Below are 26,053 nucleotides of genomic sequence, written 5' to 3' on the forward strand. Positions count from 1 at the left end.
GAAACATTTCTAATAAAATTTATTTTATAATGATTAATGTTTGTATCATTATTTTTTATCTATAAATAAAAATAACCGACTCTTATACTTTTTTGTAAATCAATTAAAATTATATCTAAAAAATAAATTGTTGTTTATAATATTGGGTTATTGTTTTTTAGATAAATTTAATATGTTAAGTAAAAAAAATGCTATCTATTTTACAAAAATGCATTAAACACTAATGAATATGCAAATTATTTATATATTTTTTAGAAATTTTTTTATTGACATAGAAATTTAGGCCATTTTTTAAAAAAAATAATGAGGATTAATTAATATTTTGTGTATTTGATAAAATTAAGAGCAAACCCTTGTTTACATTTTAATTTTTGATGGAAAAAGCGACAAAATAAATCTGGGCGGTCGTCTGGAGAGGAAATAATGTATAATTTCGTATCATTTAGGGTTGTAGGTGAAAGTAATGAATAATAACGGAATACCAAAGCAGTGTACACCATTACATCCTGATAAATGATGCATCCTTGGGATACTGGTAAAAGAAGAACGCAAAATGATATTTCTGTCAAAAGTGTCAGCATTGGAATCCCCCTCTAAAATAGAATCATGAACGACAATGTTAACTCAACCATAAAACGGTCGTAAATATTGTTATAAAGGCCATGACAGAACTACTGCATATTTTTCCATTAATAAAGTTGATGCAATTGGCCGTACTGCAAATTCAAGTTTGAACATTCATCTAAATATTCATAAAAGTTTCTCAGAGAATAGGATAAAGTATTTATATTAATTCCTAGTGAAGTGAATGATAGTACGGAATAAAATGCTTATATTTGTTAAAAAATAGGCAGAAGTGGCATAAGGATTGTGGTAGTGGTGAAAGAAATATCATTTGGAGGCAACTGGGTGGAAATAAAATAAACATATAGATATAAAACATTAGATAAAAAAAACAAAATAAACCTCCAGAGGAGTTCATTTCAAGAGTAGTTCTTTATTATTTTGACTACCAGTAACTCTAGAACGGGTAAGGCGCTTGTTTAATCATCATTATTTTCTTTGCTTATCTTTAATAATAGATTCATCATGTTTTGTAGCAATGTGAGGGATTAAGCCTAGACAAATAAAGAAATCAGGCAAAAATATAAATAAACTATTGTTGAAATTAAACAAACATGAAAATAATCTAAACCAGTAGATTGGGTCATTATTAGATGCATATTTCTAGTAGATGGAGGGCTATCATCAAAAAATTTTTTGGGGGGACTTATCAAGCCTATTATGATATTCTAAAGGTTTATTTTGCATTTGTTCATTATTAATGGCTGATATAACAATATTTGAACAATTATAAAGAGGAAATAAGATGGGGATAGTTTTCTAAAGTAAAAAAAAAATAATTCACAAGTCAATTTTATAAGGTAGGAATAAAATAAAATACCATTCAAAAAAATAGGATCCTTATGAATAAGTATAGAATAATTTAATTAATATATAAATACCGTAATATGTATTTTTTTTGGAATAAAATAAAATAAAATCCTAAAAATAGAAAACCCCGTTTAGTATTTTTTATTGAAAGAATAAAAAGGAGTATTGTTAAAAAAGGTAGGATCCTTAAGAATAAATATAATTTTAATTGAATAAAAAATAAATATTGTAATATATATTGATTTTTTGAAATAGATATAAAATCCTATATAAAATTATATATAATAAAAATAATGTACTATGTATATTTTTTTGAGCATTATACAAAATATTCAGCAGGGATAATAGAGCAATGGTGGATCCGACAAAATGGTAAGCTTTTAAAAAAGTAGGATCCTTAAAAATTGTTATATTAATTTAGTTAAATATTAAAAATGTACTTTGTATATTTTTCAGTTAGTTAGACAAAATATTCATCAGAGATAAAAGGGCATATTGTGCGGCCCGACAAAATGGATAGCCTTAAGAATACGTAGGATGCTTAAAATAATATGAATTGATTTAAATTATAAAAAAGTAATCGATTTTTTGAAATAGATATAAAATTATTTATAATAAAAATAATGTACTATGTATTTTTGTGCGTTATACAAAATAATCAGCAAGGATAATAGAGCAATGGTGGATCCAACGAAATGGTAAGCTTTTTAAAAAGTAGGATCCTTAAAAATTCTTATATTAATTTAGTTAAATAATAAAAATAATGTATTTTGTATATTTCTCAGTTAGTTAGACAAAATATTCTAATCAGAGATAAAAGGGCATATTGTGCGGCCCGACAAAATGGATAGCTTTAAAAATACGTAAGATTCTTAAATAATATAAATTTGCTTAAATTATAAAATAATATCATACTAAGTATCACTCGTATTCGTATAAACCGGGATTAGTCGGATATAACCTCACGATATACCACATTGGTTGTAGTTCTTGTTTTATCATAGGTTATAATCTTTAGTTTATGAGGAGAACAAACTCGAGACATAGCCACATATAGCTGTCCATGTAAAAAACAGAATGAGGTAAATAGATGTTAACTTTGTTCAACGTTTGTCCCTGAGCTTTATTAATTGTCATGACAAAAGCAGGTCTCTCAGGAAATTGGCGACGCTTAAAGGAAAATGGCAAGCCAGAATCTGTAGGAATTAAACTTATTATAGGAATGAGAACTTTAGTACTGAGAAAACTACCAGAAACAAATTCCATTTTAATTATATTTGGTAGCAAAGAAGTCCCTAATAATTTTAAAAATCAAGCCAATATTAATTTTGAGAAATATTTTGTAAGCCCAGTCCAACCCATAATAATTTTTAAAAAATTTTCCCAAACCTGGAAATATTAAATTTATAATTAATGAATGGGAAATCTCTGATTTACCAATTAATCTATGAGTTAACTCCTAGTTATATATGCAAAAAAACATGTGAATTGTAATAAGGGAAACTGTGAAAGTCTGGGAAAACCACTTATTAGAGAATCATGACAAAATAAGGTCTGCCCTAATAAAATTATAAGAAATAACAAATATTACCTCTTACTATTGGAGATAACTCCAAAAATTAAGTAATGGAGAAAAAATCTCTGACGTACAAGTTAAATTGAACTTCTATATAAAATATTAATAATTTGTAATATTTTGTAAATAGATATATTTAATATATTACTTTAACATCCAATGTAAAAGTTTGTAATGATAAATTATAAGAATATTTAAGGTTTTAATATGGCATCCTACAGTTGCCTAGAAAACTTAAGTTATAGGATCATCTGTTTGTATAGAAAAAAAAATAATTAATAAGTTGTAATATTTTGTAAATCGATATATTTAATGTTACTTTGATATCCAATACTAACATAGGTTGTAAAATTTTGTAATGATAAATTATAAGAATATTTAAGGTTTTAATATTGCATCCTTCAGTTGCATAGAAAACTTAAGTTATAGGATCATCTGTTTGTATAGAAAAAAAATAAATAAATAAAATAAACAAATAAAAAAAATAAATACGTACGAATGACGTAGCGATGTGATGTAGTGACGACATGACGTAGCGATGACATGTGTAGCGACGTAATGACGTCAAGATGACGTAGTGAGGACGTCGGAAAATTATAATATAGATTTGTTCAGAAATCTAATTTTTAAAAAAGATTTTTCTCAATTTTTTTTTAATGATTAAGTTATTTTCCTTAAAATAAAATATTAATTATGACAATTGTCATTTTTATATTTCATCATCACTGAAATCATAATGTAACATTTATTTTTACCAATTTGATAAATTCAAAAAAAATTGCAAATATAATAGTATACATCTTACTTAGATAATATTTTAAAAAATATTTTCATATTTTTTGGCGGCAGGGTTATTTTTGATATTTAAAAAATTATTAAGGGAATTTTTTTCTAGGGAATCATTTTCCACTTTATATTTTTTTAAATCGAAAAAATGGGGAATTTTTTTCTTGCCAATTATCTTCCAGTGGGATTTTTTTGAAAAAATTTATTTTTGATCAGTAAATTTATCGGGTAGTATTTATATTTTCAAAAAAATAATACTTTGGGCAGTATTTATCAGGGACGTGAACCCTTCTACAAAAAAAAAGGGTCCGGGTTCGGGTATAAAAAAAAATGAGACTCAAAATAAGCCTTTTTTCATTCATTTATTATTATACTTCAATATATACACATTCATAATTTACAATTAAAAAATTTATAAGTGAAATAATTTATATTTTAAATGTTTTATTCAATTGCACTATCATAATATTTTCTAAAATATCATCCTTGAGATTTCCACGTAAATTAGATAATATATATTTCAAAGATGAAAATCCACCTTCTACGCTTACCTAAAAAGATAGTTATCTTTATAATACATAAATTATTGTACTTGTGTGGCCGGTACAGCCATGACGATTCTACACAAGATATATAATTCTGGACATATTGAAGAATTTTCTTCCTAGAATTTTCAAATATTTGTATCCTTATTTATTCTCTTAACTTCTGAGAACTTTTTAATTAAAGATCAATAGGCATTTTTTGATCCTCCTTTCTATCTGATGATAATTTGATTTTTTTTTCTCTATCTAAATGTAAAATTTTAAGATCATCAATGTTGCTATCATTATCATTATTATACTACAACCAGTAGATATTATTGTCGTAGCCTTCAATATATTGTAAATAATGGAGTTTTGCGTATGCCATAAATCCTTAAGATGGTCTTTAGCCATTTGTTTTTGCTCAATACTCAATAAAGTTTTATATCGAGGGTCTAAATATATAGAAGGGTATACAACACTATTTTGCAAATATTGTTGCTCTCGAATTTTCATGTTTTCTAATATTTCATATAAAAAAGAACTAATAAATCTTTCTAAATCTAATTGACATCTAATCCATATGCCATAAAAATCAGATAAACATAATTTTACTGATTGTAATTTTTATTTTGTTATTTTTAAAGGAACTAATACACTAGTAAGGTCCTTTATTTGGCAGCAATCATCTTCCGACAAAATGACAGCATATACTCCTATAATAAAATCATTACAGAAATCTTTCAAACCTAATAATCGTTCTAACATCATAGAGGACCAGCGTGTTGTGCATCTTGCCATTGACCTTTTCATTGATTTTAATATTCCTACAATTGTGGGAATTCTTAAAAATTTTGCAACATCCCCTGCTTTATCAATGATAGTTTTAAAGTTTATTTTTTAGGCAATCATTAATAGGTAGTTTTAGGGTATGGGCTGCACATCTGATGCAATATATATTTATGGGGATATCTATTAATAAATTTACATAATAAATAATGAAAATATTATGTAAATTTATAATTATTTTCACTAATATCATCTTCTTGAGTAATTATTGTTTTGACTGTTGTATCTATATAAAATATTAATAATTTGTAGTATTTTGTAAATAGATATATTTAATGTATTACTTTGACATCCAATACTTGCATATGTTATAAAATTTTGTAATGATAAATTAAAAGAATATTTAAGGTATTACTATGGCATTCTACAGTTGCATGGAAAACTGAAGTTATAGAATCATCTGTTTGTAGAAAACAAATAATAAATAAAATCAACAAATAAAAAAAATAAAAATAAATACACTCCGATGTCATGACATCACGATGACGTAGTGAGGACATCGGAAAATTATAATATAGATATCTATAATTTTTATAAAAGCCTTGTCACACTGTCAGTCACTCTTTCACAATTTATAATATATTTAAAAAATCGTTAATTTTGAAAAGTGTCTGTGGCCCAATCGGCAAGAGCGTCGCTTATAAATCTCTGATGGACTTAGGTATGAATCCCAGCAAAGATTTTTTTTTTCTTAATCTGGCAAAATTAATCAAATAGAAGATACGATTCAAAGTTTGTAGCTACTTTAAAATTCAAACTATTAAATATATATTCTTTTATTTTTAAATTCTTAATATTCTTTTAAAAAATATTTGTCCAATAAAAATCACCATATAATCATATCATATCAAACATTCATTCATCTTCCATTAATCATAAAACCATTACCATCTTATACATCATCATATATATACACTAGAACTAACTGATATATTATAGATATTCTTACACAATCTTATATTAATATTACACTATTCAATTTTGCATAATTAATACATATATATATTTTTACAAGACTTACATAAATTTCTTATTTTAATTATAGTTTTTAATGCTATGAATTTTTTCTTAAAAACCATTTCGTGGAAAATTTAAAAAATTGCCATGAAGGTCCTATTTTATTGCCTTTTCTACATTTTACATAATTAATACATATATATTAAATAATTTTTTTTAAGAATATCTCATAGGAAATGGAAGTTAAATTTCTAACAGTAAATTTTCAATCTTTTATCTTTTTTTTATTATTGTTTCCATGATGATCATAAGATAGAAAAATTTCTGATTCATCCATCGATAAAGGTAAAATTTATTATTCATTCATTATTGAAAAGAAGAAAATTCTGATTCCCCGTCATTTGACAGGCTATCAGCTAGTATTCTATAATCTATCTATTATATATAAGCCGTGTCACAGTCACAGTGATACAATTTATAATATATATTTAAAAATTCACGATTTTTTAAAAGCGTCTGTGGCCTAATCGGTAAGAACGTCACTTATGTGAGGGTCATGGGTTTGAATCCCAGCAAAGATCTTTTTTTTTCTTAATATAACTTTAAAAATTCATTTAGTAATATTTTATTGAGCAAATAAATATAATAATAATATAATGAAAATTCAAATGTTACGATTATATATTTATATTGAATGTAATGAATATATCAGAGACCTGTAGATACCGTTTTCACAGGTTGCCCTAGATTTTTTAAAAAAATTTTTTTTGGCATGACCCGGTCTGATTTTTTTAAAAATATTATATATTTATTTTTAATTTTTATAGATAATAATGGCTATTTAAATTATTCAGCCCGAACTGGGTATCTTTAAAAAAATTTTTAAAAAAATACCTGTATCAAAATATATTTTCTTATAATTAGGATCATCTTAAAAAATGGATTCATATCATGAGAAGATGCAAACTTATTCAAAACTCTGTGGTTAACAATTTACCAAGGAGTGCTTTGTGGCTTTCATTGTTAATAAAAAAAATCCTTAAGGAAGGATTCATTCCCACAATCTAATATAATAAATATTTGCATTTTATATGATTACTAGCTGATGTCCTACATGAATGACAAGGAATTAGTATTCTCCTATGGATTAATCAAAAATAAGCCTATATGAGGTGAGAATCAGAAATTTTAATTATTTTGATGAGAGTTAATTCCAAAATTTTCATTATTCTTATAATATTCAATATGAATAAATATTTGAAACATGTATACTTTTTTTAAATTATATTAATTTTTTTATTTTTTTTAAATTTTATTATTTATGTACTCAATAAAAAATTTAATCTTGCTAGATGATGGTTTTGTAAATTGTTATCATGTAACAGATTTTGGATTTGGACTTATTAAGAATGAGTCTTTTAAAATTGGCTTCAAGAAATTGAAAACCAATTATTTTAGGAAGAGCATCTTATATTGTTCCATCATCAAGATACCAAATATTTATATCCTAATCAAATTTAGATTTAAGATAATGGATGAGATAATGAATACCAAAGTAAAATAAACGAGGACATGTGCCCCCTGCTGGATCCTTTAGTCAGAATCTATGACATGTAGCCTGAATAAAGGAGTTTTAATGTTATAGTATTCTAGGAATTTTGAATAAACCGGAAAATTGTGATAAAAACAATTTATGAAATATTCACGAAATTTGCTATTAAAAGCATATTTAGTCTACTTTATAATAGCCTTGTTAGGAGGAGGATTTTGGATATAAAAAAAATGGTATGTGAAGATATTTTGCTTTCTCCCTTAACACCAAATCCTAATTGGTATGTATATTAAATAAGTTAAGACCCTGGGTTTTGACCTGTGACAATTATTTTTGTTGATAATCTTCTAAATAGCCCATTGCAAAGGAGTGGATACCACCACAGTGTTTTGTGAGATGATCAGGTTTACTCCCAAAATTGAATCGAATCTATGATGGCAGGTCTCTTTTAAAAGAGTATTTGGGAGGGTTTTAAAAGTATTTTAATGATTCTTTGAGATGAATGTAGATTTTATACGAAGTGAGTGGGTAAAAACTATTGAGTCTGGATGTGGAAAATTTAAAGGAATTAATTCATAACTCACAAATCATATTTATTTATTTATTTTATTCCATATTTTCCATAATATATTTGGCCATTTCTCTAAAATTTATAGAAATCTTGGAAGAATGAATACAGATAATCTATTCCTCTCATTTGACTATTCTGATTCATCCAATGTCAAATGTCTTGTCTTGTCCTTCACTGGGGAAACAAACAATTAAGTGGCTTCCCACACCCAAAAGATGGCATATCCAGTGCAGTGGATTTGCATACACTGTTTATCAGTATTTTACCCTATTGTCAGGGCCCGTTTAATTTAAGAGGGCTTACGGTACCTCTCGTGGATAAGTTGGGATCCACTGAATGATTGTAGTAAAGAATAAGTAGGGAAAAAGAAGTAGGATATTAATGTTATTGATATATGTATAAAATATATACACATATTTTTTTAAATTTTTTTTTTATTTTATCTTTATTTTTTATTTATATTATTTTTTTTGTTAGATTAAGGTGGCTTGGTTTAGCCATTCTTTTAATTGTTTTTTGTCTTGAGAGATATTAATAAGGAAATGGTTGTTGACATCATTCTTTAATAAAATGTGTATGGCTTGACTATACCAAGTTTTAGTATTATTAAAGTATTCTTTTTTATAATTTTTTGTTTTGTAAGGCTTTAGTAATGGTACTAGTAGTATGATTATGTCTTAGGGTGTTACATAATAATTCTATTTTTCTATAATTTAATAAAATGTTTAATGGAAGTGTGTGACAGAGTTGCCAAAGATTTGTGTTAGATATTATAATAGGATATTTGATATTTAGAATTAGGCATTTATTAATAAAAACTTGAGGTTGTTTAGATTTGATTTGTTGTTTTCCCATGTTTTAATAGCCTTAGTTAGGGATGATAATATATAGATTTTGAAAATATGTATTTTGAAATTTTTTGAAATGATATTTGTGTTCCATAATTTAAAGTTATTTTTTTTAGATAATTTAGAGGTTAAATTTGCTTTGATTGCCTTTGTTATCAATAGTAACGCCTAGGTATTTGAATTTGTAAAGTGTATTATATTATTATTGAAGGAAATTTCTTGGTGAATATTAGAGTTTGATAAAAAAAAAAATTTTTTTAAGTTTATTTTTAGATTCATGTTTTCCATTTTTTTTGAAATGGATGTTAAAATATTTTGTATGTTATTGATGACTTCAGTGAGAATACATATGTCGTCTGCATAAAATAGCCAGTCGACGTTTTGTAAATCACTGGTATTTTTGATATCATTGATTAATAGATTAAAAATGGGAGGTGATAAGATGCAACGATGTTTTATGCCGGATTTTTGTTTGAAAAGAGGTAATGTTAACCTATTGTGTTTGATATTGATTAAGCTATTTTCGTAGATGTTCACAATGATTTTAATAATGTGAGTGTTAATTTTGTATTTGAAAAGGGTGTCCCAAATTGAATGATTATGCACTGAATCAAAAGCTTTTGAGATATCAGTAATTATGATATATAAATAAAATTTGTGAAACGTAGCTTTAGAGCTGTAATTAATTCAATTGCATTTCTTCCATTATGAAAGGATGCAATAATATTGTGTTTTATTATCAATATTTTTTATTATAAGGTTGTATAGAAAGTTAGTTAAAATTTTATAGATAGAAGATGTGAGGGTTATGCCTCTGTAGTCGTTTGGTAATTTTGGGAAAGGAATTTTAGGTAGGTTAATGATAAAAGATTTGAATATTTCTGGCGGTACTTGCGCTGTTAAATATATTTTGTTTAAGGTTGAGAATAGAATTTTTGAGGTTGCAGAAGGAAATTTTTTAAGGATTTCGTTTGATATGTTATCAGACATCGATTTGTGATTTTTTAATTTATTTATAGCATTTATGATGTCTTCGTGTTTTAGAGGGAAGGGAGGATAGGATGTCTATAAAGTTATTGGGAAGTTAAAGATTTTGTAAATGGAATTTTACTATTAAAAATATTTCTGTAGTGATAGATGAACATGTTTAGTTGATTTTCTGGATTATTTAATGTAAGGCGACTAGTTTTTAGAATATTATTTTTTTTATCATTATATGTAAGGAAATTTATCGCCGGGGTGGCCTAATGGGTAAGATGTAGGCTTGGAAACACGAGCATGAACAAGGACGCGGGTTCAATCCTGGTAAGAACCATAAAAACTTTCAAGTTTTTCTTCGATGACTGATGTGTAAAGACATATGGTATGATGAATTTCGGAGCTTAGAGATGACACCCCGGTCACCGACAAGCCTGGACAGCCGGGTGCTAAGGATACCTGTCCAATAAACAAAATGAAGGACACAAATGAAAATATGAATATGAAAGCTAGGGCGTTCCCTCCATGCGACGCGCAGGGTGTAGACCTCCATCCTGTGAAAAATAAAGTAAAGGTCAAAGCAAAGAAGACAAGACTGGCAAGTTTGAATATTGGGACGCTTAAAGGTAAGACGAGAGAATTGGCATCAATGTTGAACAAGAGAAAAGTTGATATAGCGTGCATACAAGAGACGAAATGGAAAGGACAGAAGACTTTGATGATTGGAGATGGGTATAAATTGTACTATAATGGACTTGTTAGCAATAGGAACGGTGTCGGCATCATCCTCAGTCAAGATCTAACCTCCTCAGTTGTAGAAGTCAACAGGATCTCTGATAGACTAATGAAGATAAAACTCTGCATTGGTCAATCAATACTACACATCCTATCAGTATATGCTCCTCAAACGGGTTGCAAGGAAGAAGAGAAAGATGACTTTAGAGCTATCCTTGATGAAGCCGTAATGGAAATCCCTAAGGATGACCTAGTCATAATTGGTGGTGACTTAAATGCGCATGTGGGGAAAGCAAGAGATAGCTACAAAAGGCATCATGGTGGTTTTGGATACGGAGAAAGAAATGATGAAGGAGAGCACGTACTGAAATTTGCGCAAGCCTTCGACCTTGCCTTAACCAACACCTACTATAGGAAAAAAGATAGTCATTTAATAACATATGAAAGTGGTACTAGGAAAACACAGATAGATTACATGCTAATCTCTCGCAGAAGATTAAAAGATGTAATAGACTGCAAAGTCATCCCAGGAGAAGATATCGCCGCGCAACACAAGCTACTAATCATGGATTTACAAATCTCAAATAAATCCACTCAAAATAAGATAAAACTGGAACCATGCATCAAATGGGGCAAATTAAAAACAATGACAGATGCCTTTGCAATCAATGCAAACATTGAAACAATAAATTGCTCACAAGTCAGTGAAAAAATATGGACAGACCTTTCATCCAGATTAATAGACACTGCAAAATCGACGCTAGGCTTGACAAGAGGAGGCAACAAATCACACAAAGAACTATGGTGGTGGAATCAAGAGGTACAAACCACTATACAGGAGAAAAAAGCCCTTTATAAAATATGGTACAAATCCAAAAATGCAGATGACAAGTCAAGATACAAAAAATCCAAGAGATTAGCTACAAAGGCGGTGGCTAGGGCCAAATCTATGGCATACGATGACATGTACGAAGATCTACATACCAAAGAAGGGCAAAATAAAATATACAGATTAGCCAAACAGCGAGAAAAGAACTCTAGGGATATAAACGGAGCTCCGAAAGTAATCAAAAATAAAGATGGGAAATTGATAATAAAGGAAAAAGAAATAATGAATAGATGGAAAGAATATTTTCAGTAGCTTCTCAACTTTAATTCCCACATATTGCATCTCGACGAACACTCCCCTTGTCAAAACCTTGTACAACCTATAACAGAACAAGAAATAATCACATGCCTCAAGCATATGAAAAACAACAAAGCTAGGGGTCCAGACGATATTCCAATAGAAAGCCTTAAAGCACTAGGAGATGATGGAATACATCTCCTCACAAATCTGTACAATAAAATACTTGGAAATGAAGAGGTCCCCCAAAAATGGAGGCAGAGCTATCTAGTTCCTATCTTCAAAAATAAAGGGGATCCACACAATTGTCAAAATTACAGGGGCATAAAACTAATGTCACACTGTCTAAAACTATACGAAAAAATAATAGAAAAAAGATTAAGAGATATAATCGAAATAGGAGAGACACAGTTTGGCTTTATGCCTGGAAGATCAACAACCGATGCTATCCATGCAATTAGGCAAATGAGTGAAAAATACAGGGAAAAGAACAAAAAGCTACACATGGTCTTTCTCGATCTAGAAAAGGCCTTCGATAGAATCCCAAGAAAACTTATCTGGTGGGCGCTACGCCACAAAAAAGTTCCCGAAAAATATATAAGAATAATAGAGGATATGTATATGGGACATACAACAATGGTCCGTAGCACAACAGGTACTTCAGCAGGCTTCACAATAGCCGAAGGAGTTCATCAAGGGTCGGCTCTCAGCCCACTTCTCTTCATTACAGTAATAGATGTATTAGCACAGTCTATACCTCAAACAGTCCCGTGGAATATGATATTTGCAGATGATATTGTGATACTTGCCGAATCCAAGGATGAAATGAAAGAAAGGTTAGTGAATTGGATAAATATCCTAGAAACGCATGGAATAAAAGTAAATAGAGAAAAGACGGAGTATATGGTGATAGGAGGAGATGAAACGGAGAGTATTGATATAAATGATTGGCAGATATCCGCAATTGAAAGCTGCAAATATTTGGGCTCCACTATACAAACAAACGGCACAATAGAAAAAGAGATAAAGAATAAGATTAATCAAGGGTGGTTAAAGTGGAGATCTTTATCTGGAGTGCTATTTGACAAAAGAATCCCACACAAATTAAAGGGAAAAATTTACAGTTCCATAGTACAACCAACTATTCTATATAGTTCGGAAACATGACCAACCAAAGAATCAGACGAGAGAAGTCTACAAACTATGGAGATGAGAATGCTGAGGATGATTGCTGGGGTAACAAGAAAGGATAAGGTGCGCAGTACAAGAATACTAAATAGTTTAAAGGTAGTGCCCATTAAGACTAAGTTAATGGTAAACAGACTTAGGTGGTATGGGCACACAATGAGAAGGCCTATGAACTACATAGGAAATAAAGTTGAAAGATTGGAAGTGATGGGCAAACGTAAAAGAGGAAGGCCAAAACTTCAATGGGGCCATAAAGTTAGAGCCAATATAAAGAAGTATAAAATAGATAAAAGAGATTGTACGAATAACATAAAGTGGAGAGAGATGTTGAAGGAGCTTACCACCAGAAAAGGTGAAAGCTAAAGAGAAAAAAAAAAAAATATGTAAGGAAATTTAAGGTTTTAAATGCGTTATAACGATCATTTTTATTTTTGAAATTTGAATTGGGTTAATTTTAAAGTAAATGATTTTTTAATTTTATTAATAAGATTTTTTATATATTTGTTTTTCCTTTTTTTAATATTTTTATTAGCAGTAATTTAATAAAATTTGATGTGTCTGGGCTAATCCAGTCTGGATATTAAGTTTTAATATTTAAATTTGAAATGGCGGCTTTTATTATTGAGTTAGAAATGTTAAGTCATGAGTCATTATTTTTTATTTGTTTCAAACTGTTATGAAAGTTGATGGATGGAGAGGGTAGATTTAAATTGTTGATGTTGTATTTTTTAGAGGTTAAAGGTGTGTAATTTTTGGATTTATTGAGGTTATGTAATAATTTAGGTTTAATAATTAGAGTAACAAAAAGTCGATATTATTTAGAATATTAATATTTTTTATGTAAAAACTCAATTTATGCCTGTAATAAAAAAATTTAGTTGACTTTTACATAAAGATTTATGTTTAAAAAGTGAAATAATTATTGTTTTTTTTTAAGAAAGAATTTATGATTTTTAAATTAAAAAGTTTACAAATTTCAATGATTTTTTTAGCGTTATTTTTTTTTTGATCTAAGGTAACGTTACCTATATGAATGTTTGTATTTCATTGCCTAATTTCATGTTTAAATCACCGCCAATTATGCTAAAATGATTTTTTTTATATGTCTAAGATGGTTTTTTAGGTGTTATAAATTTTAGATATTCGTTTGGTTTGGCAGGTGCATATATATTTATTAGATGAATTTGCTATTGAGTGTGATGGATGATATTCTGTCGTTATGGGATTGAAATTTTTAGTAGTTTAGATCTCTTATAATGAATGATAAACCATTCCTATTATTGGAAGTGCCTGATCTAAATATGTGTATCCTCTTAATTTTTTTATTATGTTGTTGTTAATTATTGTTTCTTGGGTCATAAGGATTTTTATGTTGTTTTCTTCCATAATCTTTTTTAATATCGTTATTTTACTTAAAAGTCCTGGAATGTTGAATGAGATTTGGAGTTTGTTTTTAAAAGACATTTTAAGATTTATTTTGTTATGGTTGAAAGGAAAAATAAAAAAGCAGAAGATTTTATTCATGTTTATTTTTAAAGTATTTTGTTTGTTTTTAAGAAAGTAATAATGAAATGGGGTTATAAAAATTAAAGATTAGTTTTTAAGTAAAAAATTTTAATGAGAGGAAAAAAATTGTTTGGTTATTGAGTTTAGTAATTTATTAAATTATATTTGAGTAAGTAATATATTTGTATCATATAATGGATTTTCTCCACTATGGAGAATGTTATTAGTATAGAGTATATATGAATATTTTTGATAATGAAAAAATATATTTATTTAGATTTAAAGGATTTTTATGAAATTATTAATCATTTAATTGATAGAGTAAAAATTTGTTCTACTATAAAAATATGGGTTAAATATCTTATGTATAAAAAATTGAATATTAAAAATATATAATAGAGAGGTATAGAATGTAAAATTTAATGGTAAAATTAGTAATTTATGATATAATTACTTGGTGAGGATTATTTAATTGTAGATATTGAAATTATGTATATATTATGGTAATAATTTAAATTTTTGATATGAGGGAGAGAAATTAGCAATTTAAATTATTTGTAATATACCAAAAAATTGTCTTGTTATAATGTAATGAGGTTAATAAGGAATCTGTAAATAAAATATGATTAAATGAAAATATTTGCCTGATTAGTGTATGATATAGTATTGTTTTTTTATAATAATTCATGTTCATATCATTTCGCAAAAAAGGCAGACGATTCATATCCTTATCATCCAACGTCAAATAAAGGTAAAATTTTATTTATTCCCACCAGGAGTTGTAGCGTGCACCATGTATATTCACTAGTATATAGATCCTATACATGATGCATACCCGTTTTATTATAGTGGACGGTACAACTATTTAGTCAGCTAGCATAGTAAAGAAGAGAGGATTAAGAAAGAGGGGATCCATTAGTTCCGTTACCGGCAAGATAGTGTTAAAAAAAAATTGTAAACAATATTAATAATAATGTACCTGACGCCTGATTAGATATTTAAGAGAAGAAAACAAAAATTCTTATGTTAGGTAAATATATCCTTGGAAGATAACGCTATATATACAGCGTGTTCTATTCCAGAGGCATTCAACTTCCCTATAATTGTAACCTCGGTCCCTGAAACCCATTATCCTAAAGAGTTTAATATCGTTTTTATTTGATTTTTTCTTCTTCTTTTTACCTTCATTATTTTTGTCATTCACTAGAGTCAATATCGTGTGTCCCCAATCCTTGTCTGTACTAAGGATGTTCGGGATCCTAATTATGTGGAACACATTATTATTATTAGTGAACGGGAAACGTTATCATTATTCACGGTTCTATGATTATCACTGCCTTCGTCAATATCGTTTAACCAATAGAGAAAGGAAAAAGATAAGGAAGAAGGGGGGGGGGGGGGAGGGGGGTAAAAAAACATTATCATCACTTTCATCCTATTTCATTCTATCCATAAATAAATTTATTATTTATCCATAAGTAGAAAATTCTGATTCCCCGTCATTCGGGCTATCAGCAAGTCATATAATAATAGCCTATTTATCTCCATCTTTATTTTTATTTAACATAATTTATTTTATAAAAAAGAAATTAAAGTATTTTTTAAATATATTTTATTAAGCAAGAAAATCTGAAATTATGACATGATAATATTGTATAAAAGTATATTGTGAAGAAAAGAAAGTAAATAACTGAAAATGAGTATAAAAACATTATGACAGCCCAGCCTGACCTGATTTTTTTTTATCTAATTGCCCAGCCCGAAATTTTTTTATATAAATTCCCGGCCCAAAATTTTTTATTAGCCTGACACTGCCCGTTTTTATTTATTCAAAAAATTTTCCAGCTAACCTATCTGGCTTTGCAGATCTCCACTATCAAGTATATTATATGAAATGTCAAATATTAAAAAAAAATTGTATTTGTATATAAAATATTAAGAATGAAATGCATTCTGGAGTTGCAGTTTTTATTACAAAAAATTTACACCAACTCATGTTGGATGTTCATTTTCTTTTTAGCTAAATCCGGACTCGGGCAAAATTTTATGCCTAAAAAATTGAATTATTATTTTTGAAAATATTATAATTTTGTTGATTACCATAATTTTACAAGAAGTATTTACTAATTAACACATTTATAAATCAGTCTATAATTAAAAAATGACTGATGCCAACATTTTTTACTTTAGTTATGTTCATCTTTTCTATTGTAAACCATTATTGGGTACTGAAAGTAATCGGTTACTAGAAGCCGAACTGGCGGGGACTGAAAGATTTACACAGGCTAAATTTAAGAAAAGGAAGATTTCAAAATCGACAAAATTCGAAAATTTTGCTAAAAATAAAGATATAATCTTTTTCTAAAACTAAAATAATGTTAGAAATTTTGAAAAATTTAGTTAATTTAATTTTTTTTCTTAAATTTCAATAATGAAAAAGAAATCTATTTTGAATAGTCTTCTAAAGTAGTTTCTAGAGTAAAATGGGTTTAAAGAGATACTTTTAAAATTTTCCATGATTATCACAAAATTTATAATCACGCCCGGTGATTTTTTAGAAAAGTTCCTAGACGCCCAATCGTTCGAAATTCAAAATTTATTTGCTCATGTCGTAAAACGAGGGGTCAGGGGATTTTCACGGCCGGCGCCCACCTCTAATTTAAAAAACAATCTTTCATAATACTCTGGAATTTAAAAGAACCGGAAAATATATTTTTCAATTCAAGGATCAAGGAAACTACACACATATTTTATAAAGGACAACCATACAATATAATTTACTTTTTTTAAGCATTTTTTTGCACCACACTTTATATTTATATGCATTAAATTTTCAGCTTCTAAATTTTTATATTTATTTTTTCCATGTATAGGATGGTCATATCTATTTATTTCATATTTGGCTTTTCATTTTAAAATATGGATGTAAAAGTTGAAAAATAAATTGTTGTATTTGTCTATTTGTAATTAACATTTATAGACGTTTTTCAATATATTTTCTAGAAGAAAAAGATGGACTTATAATTTTCTTTGTTTGATTTTTAGACATTTATTATATTATGGAATTAATAAAAATAAAGATTTGGATGGATATCGATATGGGTATATAAATAAATATATATAATCTAAAAAGGATCATATGAAATATTGGATAAAAATATATTTGACAGTTTAGATGGATTTGATAATTTTAAATGTTATAAATATATATGTGCTAGCTTGGTGCTGTTTTGTAAACTTTAGGATGAGATACTTGCAGGAAGATGCAACAGTACATTGGAAACCCATTATACACAGTTAAAATAAAGAGGTAAAAGGATCATAATTATATGTAATGTATAAAATTAAAAATAAGAAAGTAGAGAAAAATTGGAATAGATGGAAGGGAAAAAAGGAAGAGAGGAAAAAAGCGAAGTTTAAATGTAATATGTTTGAAAAGAGAAATTTAGGTATAAGTAATGAATTAATTTAAATAAAAAAATATTAATAGAATTAATTTAAATAAAAAAATATTAATAGAATTAAATTTAAATATAAAAATTTATAAAAGTAAAGTTAATTTTGAATTGTGGAATATCTAAAGAAAATTTGGGAAAGTCAATAAAGTAATTATGTATTGAGCAAGTTAAAAGATAAGATAGAGAGTAACTTATGGGTTTAAAAGGCTTCAATTGTCTGAGTTTATTTTTTTGTTTTGGGTTTATTTTTTTAAGGTTTATGGTGATATATAAAAGGAGGAACCATTATATATTACTGTCTGTGATGTTTACTTTTAGAGGTTGGTGATATATAAATGGAAGAACCATTATATATTACAGGGATAAAGGTTTACTTTTGGAGATTTTTTTGCTGGACCATTGGATATGATGGGGCGTAATAGTTTCTGTATTATGTTTAAAAAAAAATTTATATGTGAAATATAGAAAAAGAAGAATTGATAAATTAAATATAATGAATAATGTGATGAAATTAAAAGAATGCAAATCCCAGATATGAAAGTTAGTTAAAAATAAGTAAAGTTAGATATTAAACACGTGCTAAATGGATTAAAAGTCACGAATGGGTTATAAATAGTTCAAAGAATATTGTTAAAAGTTTATGAATATTGGTTATATTAATATATGAAAGGTATAATAATGAAAGAAGATATTAGATAATATTGGAATATTGTTTATTTTTGGAATTTGTTATATAAATATGTGATATTATTTTAAATGGAATCCATTATATAATAAAAAGATTCATGTAAATATTGGGATCATAAATTTGGTGATTAAAATCTGATATTTAGGATTGTGACTGAAGAAGTGTATCTTAAATAATGTTAAAAGAAAAGAACAAAAAATACATTTGGATATAATCTATTATATAAATCCTCAAAAAACGTCAATCAAATTTAGCCAATAGTGTTCTTTTAAAAAAAATTTGTCCAATAAAAATGATTATAGGGTAATCGGTTCAATAGTAATCATGTAACAACCTTAACATTCATTCAATTTTATAACACATTTTACCATCTTCATAAGGTTAAAATTTTATAGTTTATATAGTTAACCTACAGAAAACGTTAATATATTGGAATATTCAAGTCTTTTAAAATTGGCTTCAAAGAAATTTAAACTTCAAACTGGGTAGAATAAAGGAGAGTTTTAATGTCACAGTATGTCTCCAGGAATTTAGGAATAAAACAATTTTGTTATCAAAATTATTTTTAACTAAAATTTTATTAAGCTGCTTCCAAAATGTTTTAAAAAAATCCTTGAAATTTTCACAAATTAATAACAACATTTTGGACACATTTAAGTTTTAAAAAAATTAAAATATTCAAAATGTTTGATATGATTCAATTATTAGTTATTATTATCTTTCAGTTATTAATCTTTGTATAAACCTATTATTTGATGATGGTTATATTTAAATTTTATTTATATACTTAATAAATAAATATATGTTGTAAATAATTGTATCAATATTTAATAAACAGTTGGAAAACTAATAATAACTTTTATTTTGAAAGATAATTTTTTCATAAAATATATATAAATTATTATATTTGAGTTGTATAATAAAATTATAATAGAAATCATATAATATCTTTTATGAGTAGAAATAGGAATATTTTTATTAATAACTATAGGGTTTTCATTTTCTTTGTTGGCATTATCTTGATCTAGCGATTATTCAATAATAAATAACAAATAATAGTAACATAATGTACAGAATCATTAGACATAGGGATAGCAATTTCTTTAAGGTATGATGCAGTTAATTTTATATACATATATAAAATAATACTGTTCACTATTTTATATTTTTGCCTTTTAATATTTTACATTTGTCTGTGTCAATTTTAAAATTGACTCAGAATATTTAGTAATATCATCGATATTTTTTTTTAACCATATATATTGTTTGACATATAGTAGATCCTTATTTTCCAGCACCTTTTAATGTTACGATCTGAGTTATTGTAATATATTTATTGTATGGTTTAAGAGAAAATTGACAGATATTCCAAGAGAAATTGCAGGGGTTATTAGCAGTGTAATATTTTGAAGAATAAAATAAAGAATTAAATAATTTTGTAAAAATTGTCCACTTACTAATACTTCAATTACCATTAAATAATTCAATCTATTATAATATAGTGTTGTATATTTTCTCATAACTTCATATGTGTAGAATGTATGTTATTCATAACTTATAATATTTTTGATGGAATGTATAACCTTTTTGTTTTACTTATATATATTTTGACTATGATTGTAGTTAACCTCCTATTATTTAACTTAAAATATTTTTTTATTTTTTCTATTTTTAATATCAATTTCTTAGATTTAATTATATAATTTGTAATTAAGTAATAAATCATTTGGAAAGGTGGTGGTTTGTTTAAAATTTAAATTAGGGTGAACATATTTTCAGCATGGTACTTTAATATGTATTCATGAATTTCATATAATGATAGGTAAATCAGACATTTCCCCTTCATTTGATGATAATTTTTAAAAATTTTCCCAATTAATGTATACATATATTAGACAGATTAATTCTTATAAACCCCTTACTATTTTTCTGGATCCAAGAAAAAAATTAATTATTCTGGGTTTTACTGGGCTTGGGAAATATTTTTCACAATTAATTTGGACTTGGACGTAGCTTGCTAAACATTTTTCAAAAAAATTTTTAATTTTAAATATGGGCTAGAAATTGGCCTGAAAATTTCTTTTGAAGACATGGCCAGGCCTGATCAAAAACCAAGGCTTATGCAACTTTCATATTCTGATTGTATTTTTAAATGTATTGTGACTTTTTATATATTTTATTTCAGTTCTCAACTACCAAAATTATTATAGTCTTTGGCAGGTTTGAGAAATTTTTTCCAAGTGCGTGGACCTGGCTTGGGAATTTTTATAATATTTGGCATATGTGTAATATTTAACACAGAATATTTATATGGCCTTCAGGTAAAAGCTAATTTAAATATATTTTTATTTAAAAAAATAGTATTCACTCTTAATCTAAATGGGTTGGCCTTGGTCTGAAATATGGTTGAGCTGGGCTAAAATAGAATAAAAATAGTTTTTAGATATTTACCTAGTTTGGAAAAAAAATTTGAAAATTACTATGGGTTGGCCAGGCTTGAGAAAAATTTTTATAAAATTATTATGAGTTGGACTGGGCTTGGAAAATATTTTTATAAATTATATTGGGCTGGGCTTGGGGAAAATTATTATGAGCTTGGACGTTTGATAATTTTTTTAACTATGGGTCAGGAATTGGCCTAAAACAAGTTATTTTGCAGGCCTGGGCTCGGCCTGATCAAAAAACCAAGGCCCATGAAAATCTGATTTTTATTGTATTTTTAAATTCTTATGATTATTTAAATGTTTTGTTTCAGTTCTTAATTACCAAAATTATTATGATCTTTCATTGGGCCTGGATGAATTTTTCAAAATTATTATGGCTTTGTACTTTACCTGGGAATTTTTTTTTAGTATTAAATATTAGGTATAAATGATCAGTAAATTTAACATATTGGTATTATCAAGTAAAAGTTTTAAATTTATTCTTACTCAAACCATAGTATTTAGTCTTAGTTTTAATGGATTGAACCTGGCCTGAAGGGGGGAGTGGGTAAAAAGAATAAAATTGGATATAATCTTCAAATAACAGGTAACATCTAGCATAAATATAAGAAGAAAATTCTCATCCCCCATCATTTTTGACGGACTATCTACTAATTTGATATAATTTAATAAAAAAACACATTTGACTAACTTTCTTACTGTAATATTCTGTCTAATCAACTACAATAATTCTGTCCAATCAACTACAATGATGCTGGATTAATGATACTAAACTTAAGATAGAATGATCATGACTGACCAATGATACCATGGATCATTCAGCTTTAACCCACTAACCGTTAAAATTATGTGATGTAGATGATGGTGTGTTCATCCAAAAAAAATATTAAAATATATAAAACATCTTTTGTTTCTTTATTTCTTATATGCCATATATATTTTTTTTTATGTATATAAATTAGAATATAAATAATCAAAACGAAAAACAAAAGTAATAAAAGGTTAAGTTATAAATAGTTAATTTACAAAAGATTGAATTGTAAAAATTTGAATTGTACAAGGTTAAATTGTAAAAGGTTTAATCGTAAAAGGTTAAATTATAAAAGGTTGAATTGTGAGTCGAAAGGTAAAAATAAGATAAATATATCAAAGTATAAAAATGAAAATCATTTATCCATGATAAAAGGATTCAAATTTATCATATAACAAATAATAATTAGCAATACAATATCAATCAAGCTATGACCCAAGCACTGTTATAATTAAATAATATTCAAAAGCATCATGACAACTATTACTTATGGTTAAGAAAAAATAAGGAACTTCCTGGAACAGAAAAAAAATTTTATAAAAAATAAATAATAATAATTTTTATATATTTTTAAAACATTTATTCGAATTTATGTAGACATTTACTTAGATTATATATATATAATATGCATTCTATTTCTTTAAGTTTTATATACAAGAAAGATGGGCATGGTGTTGTATCTGTCGATTTGTAATTAACATTTATGGACGTTTTTCAATATATTCTTAGAAGAAAAGGTTGGATTTTTAATTTACTTTGTTTGATTTTTAAACATTTTATTATATTATAAAATTAATAAAAATAAAGATTTGGATGGATATCGATATGGGTATATAAATAAATAAATATAATTTAAACAGGATCATATGAAATATTGAATAAAAATCTATTTGACAGTTTAGATGATTTTGATATATTTAAATGTTACAAATATATATGTGATAGTTTGGTGCAGTTTTGTAAACTTTAAGATGAGATACTTGCAGGAAGATGCAACAATACATTCGAAAATTATTATCCATAGCCAAAATAAAGAGGTTAAAGTATCATTTATATGTAATTGCAAAACACATGGATTTGTAAAAAATAAAAAATCCAAAATATTATATCTCGTCTGTTTTATTAATTTTTTAATATCGTATATATATCTTTTTAGTTTTACAAAAAAATTAGAATATAAATATAAGTTATAAGAAAAGGTTAACAATAAAATATGTTGAGTAAGTCGATAAAGTTGATTTTAAATTTTATTTTATTTACACCTTTGTGCGAAATAATTTTTAGTTTATATTAACGTTTTATTTTATCGTATTAACATTATTTTAAAATCAATTTATATTGATATATTTTTTGATATCAAGTTAAATTCAATTTTAAACGAATTTTCATTTTAAATAATTGGTTATTTCATGATTTATTTATCGTTTAAAAAGATATAAAAGGAACATTTTTTTTGGTTAGAGTAGAAAAAATAAAATGTAATTCATAATAATATAAAAAAGAAAAATGTAATTTATTATAAGATGAATAATGAAATTGTAATTGTAATAATATATTGAATAAAAAAGTTATTATATCACAATTCTGCATGATTTATCTAACTATATAAATAATAAAGATGTTATCTTATGTTAATTCTTCAAAATGTATAATGAAAAGTAAAAGTAAAAGGCAAATTTGAATGACTGTAAAATAAGTTAAATATCATTATTCAACATTCTCTCTCTTCTGAAAACCTTCCCAAAATTTCATGTAAGCTGTCGTCGAGAGATCGTTTTGATTGTTCAAGTTGTTGCTGTAATCGTTGGCTTGTCCAAATCATTTATTGTGTTTGTACGTCGGTTTGTTTAAATCGCTTTTATTAACGTTGTCTTGTTTTAATCGTTCGCAATTTCCATATAAGCTTGCTTGTGGTACTCGGTTGTCATTATTATCAATTTTCGAAATTGTTATCATCATCAGTAAGTCATGAATAATTAGGAATAATAATTGATCAAATTGGATATTAGAATAAGTGAATATTTAATAATATATGGATTTGGAATAATATATGAATATGGAATAATATATAGAGTATGGAATAATATATAGAGTATGGAATACTGTGTATAATATGAATCAAATTGAATAAATGGAATGATCAAATATCGGAATGGTAAATCAATAAGATTGTTATATAATATTTTTAGCGTTTAATTTATTTTTTGCGTTTTAGGCGTTTTAGTGTTAAATTTATTTTTTCGCGTTTTAGTGTCCAATATTGATTTTATATATTTTTCATACTTTAAGTCAGGCGCGTACGCTACGGGGGGGCAGGGGGACAAATCCCCCCCCCCCCCAAAGCCAAAAAATGCAGATGCCGGATTATATTTTTCAAAAATATTATTGTTAATATTAATTTATATTTGTTAATATTTATTCTTATCTCATATATATATATATATATATTTAATTACATTTATTTATCACATTCATCTACTAAGTTATTTTATCAATCAATTTCGATTTCAAGTTTTCCTTGGCGTAATTTACCTATTATTTTCAAATTTTAGTGGCGTAATATTTATCTAAATTTCTAATAAAATAATAATTATCTCTGAAACTCCTTGTCCAACAGGGAGAAAAAAATTGCAAGCTTGTCCAACGAGATCGAGTCTCTGCCACAGTAACAGCTATTTTGGAGTTAGAAGAGCTGATTATTAATGCTATTACTGAAATATCACAATGGCTTGAAAGAAATATTTCCTCAGAAGCAAGAAAATGATTGGATTCAATACTTATTCTAAATTTTTTTTCTCATTAGAATGTATTATTTAATTATACAACTATTTTATGTAATACTTTTCAAAAACATAACATTGACTTGATTAAGAAGATGAGAATAGCGGAGAGCATTTTATTAGAACTCAAGGAAATAGAGCTAGTGTTGTTGAAGAATTTCATATTTTATATGTTATTGTTGAGTCAAAAGCAGAGCTATACGTGTTAAATATTTGTCCCCCTCGACTTGCAGCAAGCAAGCTCATCATCAAAACATTAATATAGGATCAGTAGAAGAGTATTATAAAACAAATGTCCCCTCTCCCAACCTTTTTCATATGGTGATAGAAAAAAAATATAAATATTTGTTATATTTTTATCATGAAGATGTTAAAATATCTTATGATGCCTTATTAGCTGAATAACTATGATTAAAAGATTAACTATGGTTGATACAGTCCCAAAAAATGCTATGGATGCTTTTTATTTCAAACACATTTTAGATTATACTCCCAATTATTAAAATGGTTATATATATATTAGCAGCTCTTTAGTAAACTAATGATAGAAGATTCACTTTTTTAAGAAGATTAACAGAGCCTTGCAGAGGTACCATTTGCAGGACCAGGCCCAGATTTTTTTTAAAAATTTTTTCCGGCCCTGGTTTTTTTTAAAAAAATTTTCAGGCCCGGCCCGGCTAGCCCAGCCCTTTAAAATAAATTATATTTATTTTTGATATTTATAGCTAATAATGGCGATTTCAAATATTTGGTTTTAAAATATACAACTCGGCTCGGATATTTTTTCTTAAAAAATTTTCAGGCCCAGCCCGGGTGTTTTTTTATAAAAAAATAACGAGCCCGGCCCGGGTATATTTAAAAAAATTAAAATTCGTGGGCCGGGCCTGCAAGTCTGTGAAAAACATACCTATGAAATACAACATCTGAAAGTAGATTGAATGATTTGGATCTTTTGAATATTCATAGACATTTAACGCCAAGCAAGGATTGATAATTGAAAAATTAGTTCAAAACATACAAAATACAATTATTCCTAAGAAACTTTTTGTGTATTAATTTATATTTACAACATTTAAATTTTTTATACTTTATATATTTTAAAATCTCAAAAAATTCAAATTTCAATTTTGGGTCATTTAAGTGATTCATATCGTGGGTTATATTCACTTTGTATTTTATGATTCACATTTAAATGCCGGTTTATATATATAATTTTTGTAATTCACATTAGTTTAAAATTGT

At 26.6% G+C, this 26,053-nt stretch overlaps 1 protein-coding gene across 1 annotated transcript; it reads right to left on the minus strand.

Moving 5' to 3' along the window:
- Positions 1 to 2,380: 2,380 nt before the first annotated feature.
- On the minus strand, positions 2,381 to 23,990 carry LOC135926926 (uncharacterized). The gene is made up of 4 exons (XM_065462858.1): positions 23,869 to 23,990; positions 15,696 to 15,889; positions 2,533 to 2,729; positions 2,381 to 2,491 (listed from the first exon to the last, which is right to left on the minus strand). Exons 1-4 carry the CDS (start codon positions 23,988 to 23,990, stop codon positions 2,381 to 2,383), a joined length of 624 nt encoding a protein of 207 aa, XP_065318930.1.
- Between the last annotated feature and the right edge of the window lie 2,063 nt (positions 23,991 to 26,053).

The sequence above is a fragment of the Gordionus sp. m RMFG-2023 genome, chromosome 1, assembly GCF_954871325.1.
Source record: "Gordionus sp. m RMFG-2023 chromosome 1, tfGorSpeb1-WG-v2, whole genome shotgun sequence".
Taxonomy (NCBI): Eukaryota; Metazoa; Nematomorpha; class Gordioida; order Chordodea; family Parachordodidae; genus Gordionus; species Gordionus sp. m RMFG-2023.

Coding starts and splice junctions, on each gene's coding strand:
- LOC135926926 (XM_065462858.1), bottom strand. CDS start 23,990: ATGATGATAACAATTTCGAAAATTGATAATAATGACAACCGAGTACCA. Junction 15,890..23,868: donor AGCGATTTAAACAAACCGAC/GTACAAACACAA, acceptor CCACATAATTAG/GATCCCGAACATCCTTAGTA. Junction 2,492..2,532: donor AGGGACAAACGTTGAACAAA/GTTAACATCTAT, acceptor TTACATGGACAG/CTATATGTGGCTATGTCTCG.